Consider the following 16854-nt stretch of genomic DNA (forward strand, 5'->3'; position numbering starts at 1 on the left):
AAAAAGATCTGGAATAACACGACTAAGAGCTACAGGCACTGACTCAGCCTTCAAATCCCCCAGATTGCAATCTGATCGAGCATCTGTTGGATGTGCCGAAAGCCTGTTCAACAGAAGCTCCACCCCATAACCCAGAGGACCTGAAGACTCTGTTGCCAGGGACACCAAACTCTCTCAGAGGTCCTCTTTCTTTGCCCCAATGGGTCAGAGCTGTTTTTCCACTACATCGGGGACAGATTTAGTAGTAGGCAGCGGTTTGTTTTTGCGTGATGGTTATTTTATGTGATTCTGTGCACTGTTCTTGCACAAGTCACCATCACTTCACTGGGATTCCCAAGGGAAGTGATATGATGATATGTATGGAATAATGTGTGTGTATATATATATATATATATATATATATATATATATATATATATATATATATATATATATATATATATATATATATATAATATAATATAATTAGGGCAATGATTAAAATTTTTAATCGCGATTAATCGCATAATTTGCCCGATTAATCATGATTAATCGCATTGTATGCTCAAACTCCAAGAATGAATTCAAAGGTAGTGTAAAGAGCACTTTTATTTTAATGTTCTGCTGCCATATGAACAAAAGTGTTGTAACATCTGTAGCACTTATTTTATACTGGATATTTTCAACCCATCTATTGAATTTAGTGCACTAGTTGATCTTTTCTTCATAAGAGAACAGCAAGCACTGCAGCCAAAATATGGCCTTTTTTGACCTGCTGTATATTAGCCAGTCCCTAAGCTTGATGTATCATGAAACTGTTGACCTTTTGGGTTTTGTGGTTTTTATTTTATTATTACAATTAAATAATAATAATAATAATAATAACAATAATGTTATGTTCAGTGTTTTTTCGCTAATCCACCTCTTATATATTTCAATCCTTATCTAATTTTGTCTGTGTTGTGTGCACCTGCCTGTTGCTTTAATCCTATAAATTTCCCCGTCGTGGGATAAAAAAAAGGATTAACTAATGTTATCTTATCTTAAATAACACTTTTTAATATGTACTGGGTTCTTTCAAGGTCTTAATTACATTTTCTGTGTGGGCTCCAGTAACATATGATAGATAATATCTACTTTGAAAGTTAACATGAACTGCTGCTGAAGATGAACACTGATCTACCTGGATGTTCCATGGAGGACTGAAACGCCTCAGTCAAAGACGTCTGTGGGTCTGTCGGGGCAATGACCGAAGTTCTGTCTCCTCTCTCCGTTTCTGTGGCTCAACGTTTTCATGTTTTTTCACGTGCTTAGATAAATTTGTTGTGTTTCCACTGAAATTAACCGGCTTTTTACAAAACATACAGCTTGATTTAATTTACGGTATTAAAATAAAGCCAAACGGTGCTACTTCCCCTGTTCATGTTTTTCCGCTGCTGCGGTCTCTCTCAGCTGTTTGTGTGTTAAGTTTGTGTGAGAGCTGAGTGGGCGGGCCAGGCTGAGCCTGCGTGCTGATTGGCTGGCGCCGCTGAGCCATGTACGAGAGGGGAGGGGGAGCGGGAGAGTGCTGCCGTGACAGCGCGCTGCAGTCAGCGCGCGTGCTGACTGACACTGACTGAATGCATGTGAGCAACATGCGTTAATGCGCGATAAAATAAATATCGCCGTTAATAGTCTTATGAATTAACGCGAAATTAACGCGTTAACTTGCCTAGCCCTAAATATAATATAAAACAATGTGTGTGTTCTGGAGCATGTAACAAAAGTAATTTACCCTGGGATCATTAAAGTATGGCTGAATCTGAGTTTATCCCATACTGCTTGTGTTTTATATACAACGGTTACCCAGAATTTTTATGTATGTGTGTATATATATATATATATATATATATATATATATATATATATATATATATATATATATATATATATATATATATATATATATATATATATATATATATATATATCCTCAGTTACTCAGTAGTTCTCAGTTTCAGTGGCTTAATATTTGTTTGAAGGGCATATAAATTCTCTACCTGTTTCACCTCAGCAATCTGAAGCTCAGGTTTATGGTGTGACTGTCAAAACTGTCAGCAGGCTGAAACTCCTAAGTAGTTATGAATGTTTGTGTGTGTTTTATACTGGCAGAATAGATAATAAGCATAATCCCACATGGCAAGTGAGCTGAGGCTTACTGCAACACCCCAAAGTGTAGTCTGCAGCATCCGAGGTGTTCTAAGATAACACAGGCCACAGGAAAAAAGCAAGGCTCTGCATAAATTCTTGCCTACAGTATTTGCTATCCCTTCCCTTTATATCTTATCTTTTACTTCTAAAATACCAGCGTCTTGTTTAGAACTTGCGTTAACGATCCAACTTAAACCATAAAGGGTGGGTTTAGGCTACACAAGGCTGTTTTAAGGTGCCGCAGCTGCACCCAGTGGTTGCTTAAGCCCAAGGACATCAATGTACATCATTCTCATTCATGAAATAATCCTCCTTCCATCATGCTGTTTACACAGAAGATACTAACACTCTCGTGCACGTGCAAGCACATGTGCGCATACTGGTATTTAACACAGTAGTACAAAGCCTTATGGCGATGCTACAAAAAGAGAATGGCTACAGTCTATAAAAAGGATGGGCATAACAAAGCCTACAGTGAAGTGGGGATGGGGAACGAGTCACTCGTAGCTGGTCATAAGCCAGTTAATAGGAAGACATGCATTTCATTTTAACTCATACAGTGCTCCCAGTTAAATGGAAGCAAAGATATAAATTATCAAATGAAACATAGTCTCCTTTCACCTCACAATATTATTTAATAAGCTATCTCTAAGACTGAAAAGCAGCAAGATTTTGCTGTTGACCTCCAGATACTTAAATTATTGACAATGCAAGCTGTCTCTTAAAGCCATGATCAGCCTGTATCCCAACGTGACATTGCCCACAGCTACATTGACTGGTGAATCTAAAGTCAAGTGCCAATGTCTGAACCACATTAGTGGATTGCAGTCACATTTTTCCCTTTTGTTTTTCTGTTTGAAGGCAGAAAAACAAAAGTCCAGATTTCCCGCTGTTTATTTCTCTTGGTTTTGTGCACCATTGGAAGACCGTTTCGCTCTGCTCCTGAATTATCAAGCTTATTTCTTGTAATTAGGACTTTAAATGTGCAGCTCAGATTTGCGGCTGGCTCTGCCAGCTGAATCTGTCTTCGGGCTGCGGTCAGATTTCAACTATGTTCTACCATCATAATTGGCTATTTATTAAACCAAATTATTTGAAGTAAAATTACTTTGGCTCCGTAACCTTTGAAAAAAATAACTGAAAGAAAGGCTCAACCTAAACTCCTTTGAATGGCTCCAGTTTTTCTCATAACACCTTTTCTTTGTGGCAGATTTGATTTATTGAATTATAGCCTGTCAATGCAGGTTGGGTTTTGAGGTGGGCTCTTAGGGATTGTTTTTTTTTTTTTACTGTCACAGAAATGCCAAGTTTAATTGCTGAGAGATTACGTGTTCTCCCAGAACTAGGTCACTCTTTTTCTGCTTGAATTGTTTATTTTTCTCTAGGTCTCTTAGCTCGTCTTCTGTAGAAGGCCTTAACAACTTGGAAGCCTAACTTGCGTTTGATTTTGTTACTTCTGTTTTGTATGCAAGTTTTATGAGCTCAAGGTTAGGTTTGCCAATTAGAGGGACACGGTGCCTTCTTATGCTCTTCAGGCTAAGTTCCCTTTTCCTCATGTTCAAGTCCTTTCCAATTATTTTGTTTTCATACTAAATCAGTTCATTGATTGTAAGACGCAGTCAAAACTATCTATCTATCTATCTATCTATCTATCTATCTATCTATCTATCTATCTCTCTATCTCTCTCTCTCATATATATATATATATATATATATATATATATATATATATATATATATATATATATATATATATATATATATATATATATAAAACATGTCATGCTCTGACCTTTTTCGCTGTAATTGCAAAAGGTACTGCATGTTTACTGCAAAACCATACCTACAGTGAAACAAGGTGGTGGCGGTGTCATGGTTTGGGACTTTGTTTTGCTTTTCTTCAATTCGAATTGGAGCCAAGTATGGAGGGAATAACTATGTGTTCCAAACACGACTAAACAAATGTTGACTCTGCTACTTAAAACCTGAGAGATGAAGAGGAAATAATCTTTCAGTACAACGATCATCCAAAGCATACATCCAACTGAACAAAAGTATGGATCAGCTGACGATTAAAGTTTTGGAACTACCCAGCGACAGTCCATACTCAATTCTGATGTGAAGAGGGCAGTGCACAGGAGATGTCCTCGCAGTCTAATGGGTTTGGAGGGTTTTTCCAGAGAATGGGCCAAAATCCATCAAAGTCAGGATTTTCCATGCAGATAAACTGTCTTAAAGGATATTGTGGTTTAATAAATTCTGAAGATGCTTCAAATAAAGTGTTATTTTAAGGGTGTGCAAACCTATGCAGCAACATTTTATTTCTTTTACTCTATCCTCCAAAATATTAGTTTTTCAGTCACATTGTTGCTCACTTTAAAGGTAGAAAAATTCTGACATTTTTGTTCACTCGGTCGGTAAACCTTTCATCCACCGTCGATATTCTTCTCATTGCTCACAAAATTAGATTTTCTTATACGTTGCAGCTTCAGAACTGGACATTGCTATCTGGATTATGCTTGTTCTGGCTGTTGATCTGAGGAGTTTCTTTCTTTTTCTTTTTTTTTTTTTTCGGAGGAGTTTCTTGATTTTGAGCGGGTGCTGAGAACTCTTTGCAGTCTGATGAAAGACATTATTGTCTTGGGGGATCTGGTGTCGTCTCCAGAATGGCACGATGATTAGTCCGTAACACGACTTGGGCATTATTTCAATAAGTATTAAATATTACATGACTGCCAGGACCAGGGTTCTCCAGCAATACAGTTCATTACAAAATGATAAATGCTTTTTTGTGTCCGCCGAGAGCTGCGAGTTGTCAGTAGCTGTAATGTTATGGCTCAACAGTGTGTGTTCTAAGGGTTGGGTTTCAAACAGGTCGGCCAACAGAAGTTCACATGCAGATTAAATATCCAGACCTCACAATTGCTTTTTGTAATTTGGACACCCCCTGCTTTGAAAGAGTCCCTGGCCTTTAGACTTGAGCTGCAGGATCTGATACAGGTGTCTTTAATACATCATATGTGAGCTGTTGGGTGAAGAGAGAATAGAAAACCTTCATAGGTCTTAGTGAATAGGAAGCTGAGCCCTACGTTCTTTTAGAGAGAGCCAATTAGTGGTTGGCTAACAGTGACTTAATTTGATGGACTCTGGGTGTGCAGGTTATGATGGTGTTGTTTTCAACGCGCTCGGCTCTGTAAAAGAGAAAAACATTTAACGACGGAGAGGGAAAAGTATGTAGGGCTCATGTGTTGGAAAGTCCCTCTGTCAGCTTGCCTGCATAGTGTAACGAGGGTTTTGCATTGTTGGTTCTAATGGAAAGAGCAGTGTTGTGGAGCCTCACCTACTGCCGTATGAATTTTTGACAGAAATTGAAATCGTTCAGCGGATCCGATAAGAGAAAATGTGCAATTCTAAAATTGTCACTTTTTTTTTATTTTTTTTGCCGTTATCAGTTTAATAATCTCTGGACTGTAGTTTGGCTTCGGCCATTTACCCGTAACTGCTGAAAATTTTCCATCATACCATTCCTACAGTTTGAAGTCCCTTTAATGAGATACCAGAACTCTCTCCCAGATGACAACTCTCGCCCCCACAGAGCAGGGGATGTCAGAAACTACCTCCACAATTTGGGAGCGGAGGAGATGGAATGGCCTGCCTGTGGTTCTGACCTCAACCAGATTAAGCACTTTTGGGATCAGCTTGACTTGGGTGTGTGTGCTAGAGGGACCAAAACAATCACATTGACTGACTTGTGAGAAATTCTAGTTGAAGAATGTGACGGCGTATTCCAGCAGTGTGTGACCCAGCTGGTGACCCGAATGAGGAGGGGCCAGGCTGTTGTGCGTTGGATCAGTTCTCTCATGCACTACAGAGCCCCTGTTTGTTATATAAATAAATAAATAATTGCATTTCCATTTTGTCTTGTTTCCTACATTTCAGACGTCCAATCCAATTAACGACTCTGAACATGAGTCAATAGCAGAACAAGCTGTTTGCCATTTTCAAAGGGGAGTTGGCAAGTTCTTTGTGGTTGCAACACACATGCTCACCTCTGTTGCTCATCCATAAATACACTTTTCTTATAAACGTTGCACTATCTGAGGGGAAATTAACAGGGTTTCAATGGTATATGATGTATTCTCAAGATGCCTCGTTAAAACAAATAAGTAATCGACCGAGCGACAGTTGTCTTACTCCATTTAAGTTTGCTTCCATGTTGCTGTGTTGTTGAGGATGGATGGATACATAGATGAACATCGGGCATTTAATGAATGCTGCATACCCCTAATAACATGGTAATTGTCTAACTACTATTTAGTTAAGCATTATGTAGACTATTAGTCTACATATTGACATCTTCGGACCTCATGTGCAACCAAAGTTTTCAAGTGAGGTTTTGAGTCTGCTGAGTGCACAAGCAGTGGAATAGGTCTTAAATTATTATATTCTTACTTATTCCAGAGTACATCCATGTGCACTCAGCAATGATTTTTGGAAAATGTATTTCTTCCTAGACTAAATAAATGTATTAATCAATTTTATTTTATTTATATAGCGCCAATTCACAACACACGTCATCTCAAGGCACTTCACAAAGTTAAATTCAATGAAGTCATACAGACTGGTCAAAAAAAGTTTCCTGTCTAGGGAAACCCAGCAGATTGGATTGAGTCTTGACGAGCAGCATTTACTCCTCCTGAAAGAGCGTAGAGCCACAGTGAACAGTAGTCTGCATTGTCGAAGGCTTTGCAGCAATCCCTCATACTGAGCATGCATAAAGCGACAGTGGAGAGGAAAACTCCCCTTTAACAGGGAGGGAATTCTCCAGCTGAACCAGGCTCAGTGTGAACGGCCATCTGCCTCGACTGACTGGGGGTTAGAAAAGACAGTGAAGACACAGAAGAAGCACACATTGCACAAATATAGCATTTTACGCAATTTTCAATATGGTTTTTGCTCAAATCATTCAACTACGACAGCAATAATTGAGCTGGTTGAAGAGATTTCAACAGCAATAGATAAAAAGCAATATTTGATAAGTGTGTTTGTGGATTTACAAAAAGCCTTTGATACATTAGATCACCCAATATCATTGAAACAGCTATACAAGTATGGTATCAGAGGAGTGGCACATGAATGGGTAACAAATTATTTAAAGAATAAAAGGCAGTTTGTAGAGATTATTAACACAAAATCTACTGTGTGAAATGATAGTTGTGGGGTACCACAATGACCAGTCCTTGGACCCCTACTCTTCTTCATGTATATTACTAAGATTTCTAAAGATTTCTAAATTATTTCGGTGCATTCTATTTGCATATGATACTTTTTTTTTTTATTCTGGAAAAAATATTTTAAAAAAAGTTTTAGAGGTAGTTGGAACTGAATTTATAAACACAAATAATAGTTTAATAGTAACAGACTGTCCTTAAATTTTGGTAAAACAAAGTTTATGATATTTTGCAGTAGCAAAAAAAAGTGTTAATGAATAACTGTACATTGAAGGTTTCTAGGTACAAAAAAGAAAATTAAGCTTTTGGGTAGTCTTATTGATGAACATTTGTCTTGGGAACCTTATATATATCTATATAAAAGGTAAAATATCTTAAACTATTGCTGTAATAAATAAGGTTTGGCATATTTTGAACAAGAAAACTTTGTATATAACTCATTGATTTTATCATATCTAACTTATTGTGTGGGAGCGTTAGGTAGTGCCTGTAAAATATATATAAATCAAATTATCCTCTAAGAGAACAGAGCTGTGAGAGTTATTAGTGGAAATGGATATAGAGATTATACAATTCCACTACAGTTAAATTGAATGAACATTCACGAGTTGATTGAAAGTTATATTTTGAAGTTTATGTATAAAGCTCATAAGAACACATTACCAAACAATATTCAAACCAGATTCATTCAAAGGGAAAGTAAATCTAATTTAAAAAGAACTGAGCTCTTCTTGCCAGCGAGGTGAAGCACTCCAATTCTTATTTTTAAAAGAAATTTGAAAATTATAATGATGAAGCGTTATATTAGTGATTGAGATGATGTTTTTATGTGTCTTGGTGTTTTTAGTGGGTTTTCTCCATGTGTTACCAATTGACCTTTGTGATTTCCATTTTTGCTTTTTTTGTGAATAGGGGCAACCATTATAAGTTTATACTTCCTTTTGCTCCTTTTCCTTCATAATTTTATTTATTTAAAAAAAAATTTCTAAGGATGGTTGTTTTGATTTTAGTAGTGGTAATAGTAATGGGGGTATGCATGTTCTGGATTATCTTACAAGGTCTCCATTTCTATCCAGTAACAGAAACATTCTTGATTGCTGTTTACTGTCAGCTATTGTAATGGTTTTGTGGTATCAGGAAAACAGCACATAGTTAATCAGCGTTTTGCTCCATTGTGCCTCCTAATATATACACACACCATGTTTTTCTCTAAGGAATAAAACAATTGCAACTCAACAAAATCAACAGAAGACATTTCCCTCAGGGAGACGACGACACAGTAGCATGTTTCATGGAGGTCAGAGCAGCCTATGATGCATTCAGTGTCATTAGGGAAGCAAATGTTGTATTGACTGCTTTCTGCAGATAGTGTCTCTCAATGCTTGGATCTGTACAGCTAACAAAAAACAACGTTTATTGGACATTCTTATTGAATATTTAGTCAATTCCCGAATAAAGGTTTAGCTTTGTCTGTATTGTGTCATAGGGGATGTTCACAGAAAAAAGACAGCTTTGGTGGACAGCTGATATGAAAATTCAGACAAAGAATGCGAAGGAGTTGTAGGAATAAATCTCATATCTTCACACCTATAATCAACAGCATTTCATCTGAGTGAGCGAGTTGTTTGGTGCAATTTCCATTTTGTCGAACACTTTGATTTTCTCTGTCCAATTAAAACAAAATATTTTTTTTCTATTGCATTAGCATTAAGCTGTTTTTGTTTCTGTTGTGTTTGTAATTGACTAGGAGGTTTATATGTTGCTTTTTATTCCATCTTTTTTACATTTTAGTATGCTGGAAAAAATTGGACTATGGCTCAGTTTAAAAATGGCTTTTGAACAGCTAAGTGTTAAATTAAAATGCTTTGTGTTACCTTGAAACTTGAGAGTACTTGACTGAAGAGGAAACACAGGGTAGTGGGATTTTTCATAGTATGAAGTCTTTTTCTTACACCGGTGCTCTGACTTAAAACACGTAGAGCAATATTTTACTGTTTAATTTGAGCTTTTTGACATCAGTTAACTCAGTTGAACTTTAACTCAAGTACTGGAGTAAATTAGCTAATGAATTCATCAATGAAATGGTCCAGTACTTGTAGTTAAGGACATATTTAGACATTATTATGGAGAATGTCTAAATAAAAGTTTTGAAGACAAAAAAAATAGCAGCCTCCATTGAAACAGCAAATGGTTTAGGGGTTAGGGTTAGGAAAACCACTAATGAAATATTATCTACACTTCCTGAAAGAACAATATGAAAATATTATGTATACTATTGCTAGAAATGTCATCAAAATGTAACTAATTGCTGATCCTGTCTTTAAATGTTGCATTTCCCTCTATAAGTACGGCGGATGGTTTGAGAGTAATTGGAACGCGGCCAGCTTTTAGTCAGCCTACACGCCACACTGAAACCTTCGGCAGAACTAATAAAGGAAAGATTGTCTACTTTCCCAGAACAAAGATTATAACTATATTATGCACAATTTTCGCCAGAGATGGCATCAAAATGGATATAACTGCAATGTTTTAGTTAAATATTGTTTTATACTCCTATTGTTTAGATGTTGTCTAATTGAAGACACCAGTGTTTGCAAGCTTTGCATACCTTTGGCTGAGGCAAATACATTTCTTTCCATCCAATCACTGATAAAATGAGGCTCTCACTCTTAGTCACTTTGTTTTTAAGTTTTGTTTGGCTGATGAATCATATGGACCCAAGGCTGTGAGTGCATGAGATGAGATGTGCATGAAGAAATAAAATTTAAGAAACTACATTAATTGCTATCAAGTTACTCAATGTCTTACATAAATAAGTGCGTGTACACGCCATACTTAAAATAGATCTGGAAATGAGTAAAAGTACACATCCACAACTACTTAAAATGAGGATTTAACAAATTGGCACAAATTATTATTTTTTATTTAAATTTGTAGTCATTATAGTTTACAGTCAAGTATAACCACCCCATGACTTTTATCTAATCAGGGGTTCTTCTTCTGTTGTCCATTATGAAATAATTTAAGCTCCTGCTGTGTTTAATGAGATAGGCTAACGTCTGGGTGGTTAACCTGCACACAAACTCAGCTTCAGACCCATTATCATGACTAGAGCGCTGTTACACCAGCCCACCTATTTTGTGTCCAGGGTCATTATGTTGGAATATTGCCCTGTGGCCCAATTTCCGAAGGGAGGGAATCATGCTCTGCTTCCATATGTCAAAGTATATGTTGACATTCATGGTTCCCTCAAGGAACAGTTGTTCCCCAGAGCCCAGCCGACAACACTCATGCAGCCCCCAACCATGACACTCCCCCCACCTTGCTTGACTGTAGGCAAGAGACACTAGTGGTTTTTTTTTGTCCACATCTGGTTGCTGCCGCACACTTGAAACCATCTGAAACAAATAAGTTCCTCTTGGTCTCATCAGACCACAGGCATAGTTCCTCTAATCCATTTCCTTAGTCTGATTGCCTTCAACAAACTGTTCACAGTTTTTTTTAAACATCTTTTGAAGGGATTTCCTTCTGGAACGACATCCATGAAAGACCAGTTTGATGTATTATGAGTCGTATGGTCAAAAGACGATCTCTGGGTATGATGCTGGACATGTACACTCATCGTCTTTGGTTGAACGTGGCGAGGCCTGTTCTGAGTGGAACCAGTCCTGGTAAACCGCTCGATGGTCTTGACCACTGTGCTACAGCTCAGTTTCAGTGTTGGATAGCTTCTTCCCAGCTATCCTTTATGTAGTGCAAGAATTGTTTTTTGTCATGAAGAGCCATGTTGAACATCCCTTAACCAATATGAGAGAGTGTGAAAGCGATGACACCAAATTTAACGCACCTGCTCCGCATTCACGCCCGAGACCCTGCAATGCTAACGAGACACATGACACCAGGGAGGGAAAATGGCTAATTGGGCACAATTTGGACATGTTCACTTCAAGCTGAACTCACGTTTGTTCCTAGCGGTTTATTAATGGCTTTGTTGAGTTATTTTGAGGAGAACAGCTGTCCCATGAAAAGATATAATAAAATATTCATGAAAAAGTAAGGTATTTTCTCACCTTTGTGAGATACTTCATACACTTGTTTTAAATTGAAATTATTTTTTGGTCCTTTTAGATATTTAATGTTTTTTTTTTTTTTTTTTTCTTTGGCACTTTTGAAATTCAGTACATTGCAAGAATTTTCCCACAGAATGTTTTGTCATTTCCCAACATATCCTATGTTGCGAGTGGCTATTGTGTGTTACAGTAACTAAACGTTTCTTTCCCTTTGACACCCTGTGACAGAGTGGCAATTCTTCTCCTGCTGCACCAGTTCTTTCTACGTGTTTTGGAACTGATTAATTGCACTGATAACCTGATGTTATGTTATTTTTTTTTTCAAAGGACATTGCTGTGGGCGATGGCAAGGGAGGGATTGTTCCTCATGTTTTGGTAGCAGGCCTCAAAGGAGGCAAAATGGGCACAGTTATTGATGTGCATGGTCTTTGGTTTCCACAGATTTGTTCTCACTGCCCTTTCCATCTGGTGGAAATAAAAACAAACATGAATGTGGTTTCAAATATGCAACCATTTCTACCTAAAGGCAAGGGAAGTTGTTCCCATGGAGAAACTATAGTCTTAAAAAGTACAAGAACTCTTCATTTATTTATTATAGCAAACTTTTTGGTTTCTTATTTCTACTTTACCACGTTTTGTGTAAAGATACTTCTTTTTAAATTGGTAAAATATGTGCGATTTTCCCTGGTTGTTATGTTTGTTTTGAAAGTTCTTATAAAATTATTCAGATATATTTTATTTGTTGACAGTAGAAGCATATTTATTATTTAAAGTCTGGAAATAAACCAAGTCTTGAGCAGTTCTCCATGAGTATATTTTTCATTAAATACTCTTTAAATAATTCATTTGCATCCTTTATTCCTACAAATTATATTTCAAACGACTGAAAACTTGTGATTTCAGCAATACTCATTCCATGCCATGCTTGTACATTTTGTAATTAGATTTTTTTTCTGTTCATTTGTAGTTTCACTGGAGGTCCAGATCACACCTGCCCATGGGGAGATCAGCCTTGGAGAGTCCAAATTCTTCATGTGTGATGGTAAGTCGCAGAGTTGGATGGATACAGGACAATTCTGGAAGAAAACCTAAGAGGCAAAAAAAATAAATTAAAAAAATCCTGCTTTCCAGCAGGACACAGATCATAAACCTACTATCAGAGATACAATGCAATAATTTAAATTAAAACATATGGCTGTGTCAGAATGGCTTAGTTTTGGGTATGGACTTGTACAAATAGAGAATATGTGGTAAGACTTGTAAGTATATGTTCCCAGATGCTTTCCATTCAATCTGACTTGAGCTTGAGCTTTTTGGAAAATAACTGTCAAACATTGCAGTCTCGGGATGTGCAAAGATGGTAGAGGCACAAAAAAGACTTAGAGTTTTAGTTACAATGACAGGTGTTTGTACCGTGAGTGAAGTCAATGGGGTTGACTGCAAATGCAGAGCACACTTTTCGTACTTTTTACGCAACACATCAAAGATTTTGGTTGTAATGCGGCCAAATGTGAAAAGGTGCAGGTGGTATTAATAGTTATCGCATCACAAGGCACTGCATGTGATGTGGTCACGATCAAGTCATGGTATCATCATACTTTTTATTTAAATCAAGTTAAAACTCACAAAGTACAAAACATCCACATTCGATATTTCATCTGCTGGTAGGTTTTTGATTCCTCTGCTTTGGAGCGAGTCCTGTGTAGAAGCCTGTTTTCTGATCTCCTGGTCTGCTTTTATGTGTTCTTAGTGGTAGGCGTTGCCAAACAGATGGACTGGTATGGCCCAAGTGGTGAGCGGATAGACCCAAATAGACCAGACTTGATGGTAACCCGCAACGATGAGTCATCCTCCACCCTCACATTTTATGAAGCTAAGACTGACAGCGGCGGGACGTACAAGTGTGTCGCTACCAACGGGGACCAGCGAGCGGAGGCAACCATCAATGTGAAAATCTTCCGTAAGTGCCCCCCCCCCCACCCCACCCCCTCTCATCGACCGATATGAATAGCTAAGAAAAACATAAAGAATCATGTTTGTGGAATTCATAGTATTTTATTGACTGCTTAAAGGCAACACATTATTCTTTTGTTTTTGAGTAAGGGTTTTTTTCATCAGTTCAAGAAAGTGTCGGAAGACCATTAAAGGGCTGTTTAATGATCCTGTCTGTTGTGTGGTTCCTCTGAGTAATGGCTTTTATTTTGCTTGAATGCCAAACATCAACAAATCAGTTTCCAAACAAAACTTTTCTTTCTTTTTTTTTCTTTTTTTTTAGTCCTCTGGCTGTTTTAGGTCTTCATTATAGATTTACAGAATGTACAGCAGTGTGCAGTCCAATATTTTAGAAAATAAGAATCTACTTTTACAAATGTTTGGCCTTGTTAGTACTAGAGCAACTTGAAAAAATGTGTTTTTTATGAAAGAAAATGTAAATAGTTAAATGTAAGTAGCCTCATAGACTTGCAGCAAGTTCTCAGACTAACTACAGCAGTTTGCCATCAATTTGAAGGTTAGCAGGAGAAGCAGCAGACTGCAGATGGAGTACTCTGTTATGATTTAAAGACACAAATAAGAACATTAAAATGAACTCAAGTCTCAAATGCCACTAAAATCTGTCAAGTGCGACCATTCTCGTTCTTGAACGCATTGACAGGCATTTGTAGTTTGCACATTAACTTCAGGACATAATAGATCCTTTTGGATATTTTCAGCACACTTTTACAAAGTTTAGGTAATGTTGATAACTGATGAATAATAATCATAATGCAACATGTTTGTATTGTTACAACCTTATTACAGGTTTATTACATTAGTGACTCTGCATTAGAAGTATTGCAGTATAACAGATCTTTTTACCATGGCTTTTGATTCCATTATAGTATAAAACACTAGTAAGTATATATACTTTTGCTTTGTTCTTTCATAATTTTTTCTGCTCATATTTGTTTTAACTTTTGAATTGATTTTATTGTGTCTAATTGTTTGGTTTTATTTAGGTGTTGTAACTTGTCTGTGCAGCAGTTTGGTCAGCCCTGGTTGTTTTTAAACGGGCTAATTGCATAAAGGTGACATTGACCGCTGAATTTAAATGTGTGGAATTTCAGCATTTTTATGACCATTTATCTCCTTAATTTATGATAATACTAAGCTGCAGCAAAAGATAAACCGATACAAGTGCAAGGATATGAAAAGGTTTGTTTATGGGTTTAATATAGATGTAGCAATTAATGAAATGGGAGAATGAATTTTCAACGGGTAAAATTCACATAGGGCTAACCTTATGACCTGGTACCCATATTCAAGTCTCCAAGCGGTTTTTACTGCCTCGCCTAATGCGACGAAAAGCTCTCAACAAGTTTGAGTGTAATTCTGTTTTACTGGTCTTGTTGTAGAGAGGATAACCTTCACAAACGCCCCGTCTCCTCAAGAATTTAATGAAGGCGACAACGCGAACATCGTCTGTGACGTCACCAGCTCCCCTCTACCCACTGTTTTTTGGAAATATAAAGGAGCCAAAATACAGATGGAAAAAGATGGTAAGATTGTTTGTTCTTATTGCTGGTTGTTGGGATCATTGGACATTTAATTTGGAAGTTCTCCGGTAACCCTTATTAGACTTATAAGCCCGTTTGTAAAGAGAAACTCCACAATCCTAAACGTATTTGTCATGCAACCTAGAAGAAAATCTGTTATGTTCTGCAGTTTAGCATAATTAGGAAAATCTCCCCGCCCCTTATAGAGCTGTCAACATATAGTGGAACCTTTTGAAAGCCCATCCTGGCACCCAAAGAAAGGCAATCTAATTATGTGTATGCTGATCTGCCTGTGTCACAAAGTGGAAATTGCTTGTGCACTACTGCTCATGCCCGTCTTCTCCGGGGTTTATCTGAGCTTCGAAAGGGAAAAAAATTAATTTCATCTTGAATTTGAAAATAAAATCCACTCCCTTGCTCTTATTTGACACTGGCAGTTTAATAATGTTACTGTTGCTTTTGCTTACCGGAAAAATAATAACACATGCTTGTGCGGGTTGCAAGAGAAGTTTAAATTACGGTTTTGTGGTTCATATTTCGTGTCAAAGTAAGAGAACAATCCTGCTGCTCTGGGCATATTTTTATTTGGCTGAAGCTTGCAGGAAACGTGTATGACATAATAATAAAACTCTAACAAAAATTGAAATATAGATCCTGTTTAGAAGCCATATTAATGGTTCGCAGTTTGTACCGTTGAATAGTAAAATAATAAAAATAAAATAAAAATAAAAGCGACATTTAGATTGGATTTCACAGGGTAATAATTCATGCAGGTTTAAATAATATAAATTAATATTTGCAGTAAAAATGTGGAGCAAGTGGGTGCACTGAGGGGAGCAGCAGACATCTGGTTTGTGCTGTACATTGCAGAGGTTTCAACAGGAATCATTGTTGTAAGCCTCTGAGCCTCTAAGCTGCCTTTTTTGTGGTAACACTACAGGTGGGCAGCATGCAAGAGGATTGAAAGCCCTTTGAAAATGGATTTCTGCACAGACAATGTACATATACTAAATTCACAAGTAAACATGTGCTCCTGTGTGTCTTACATCACTGTCTATAAATATCTGCATCACTTTAAAGATCGCTGCTTATGTAATGTCTTAAATAAATCCACTTTACTACATACCTTTGTGAAAGGGGCAGGAAACATCTAAGAAATTTTTATTATTCTTTAATTATAGCAAAAAGACTTAAAAACCAAAAGTAATACCTGTTAAAAACCAGTACTTAAATGAAAGAACTGAATTATATGCATGTATAAAATGGCTATCAGAGAGCTCCCAACCACACGGGTTAAGTTGTGTCCATTTTTATTTAATTCATTTAACTTTAATCTGTACAGGTCGTCTCATAGGAGCCAAAATCTAGTTTAATCAAGCAAGAAACCCCAACAGAAATGTTACAATTACAGTAACAATACAAATAACTAAAACATCAGTTTCATATAAAATATGACTTAAGAACAATAGCAAGTTTTGTCTGAAGGTTTCTCTATTTTTCTTAAGATCATCTTAAATTACCCCAGAAGAATCAACGTGGATAGTTTCAGCTTTATCTGGCGCTAAACATAAGAAGTTAGGAAAACATTTTTGAGGAACAAGACCCTTCAGTGCCTTAGAAACTACAGGGATAGATGCATGTGAAAACGAGAAGGAGTTTCTGATAAGGGGTTGATTCGTAGAGGAAGTGAGAGGCTGACCATCAGAGACCGCACCACGGTCTGAATAAGGTTCCAGAGGCAATGAAATGTCTCCTCAATGGGAAAAGTCTGAGCAATGACTGTTGCCCGAGACAGTGTTAACAGTATTGCCAACATTTCTTTGGGTTATACAAACATTTTGCAGTCTGATG

The 16854-nt window shown here is 37.1% G+C and overlaps 1 protein-coding gene across 13 annotated transcripts in view; it reads left to right on the forward strand.

Annotated features, from left to right (window-relative positions):
• The window catches only part of ncam1b (neural cell adhesion molecule 1b), a 121358-nt gene that overhangs the window by 42375 nt on the left and 62129 nt on the right, over positions 1-16854 (forward strand). For all 13 annotated transcript variants that reach the window (XM_036149721.1, XM_036149720.1, XM_036149726.1 and 10 more), the window contains exons 2-4: positions 12438-12512; positions 13221-13430; positions 14863-15006. In XM_036149721.1, coding sequence (XP_036005614.1) covers positions 12438-12512; positions 13221-13430; positions 14863-15006 — 429 coding nt within the window. The remainder of the gene's footprint in view (positions 1-12437; positions 12513-13220; positions 13431-14862; positions 15007-16854) is intronic.

This window comes from Fundulus heteroclitus, chromosome 18 (assembly GCF_011125445.2).
Source record: "Fundulus heteroclitus isolate FHET01 chromosome 18, MU-UCD_Fhet_4.1, whole genome shotgun sequence".
NCBI classification, from domain to species: domain Eukaryota; kingdom Metazoa; phylum Chordata; class Actinopteri; order Cyprinodontiformes; family Fundulidae; genus Fundulus; species Fundulus heteroclitus.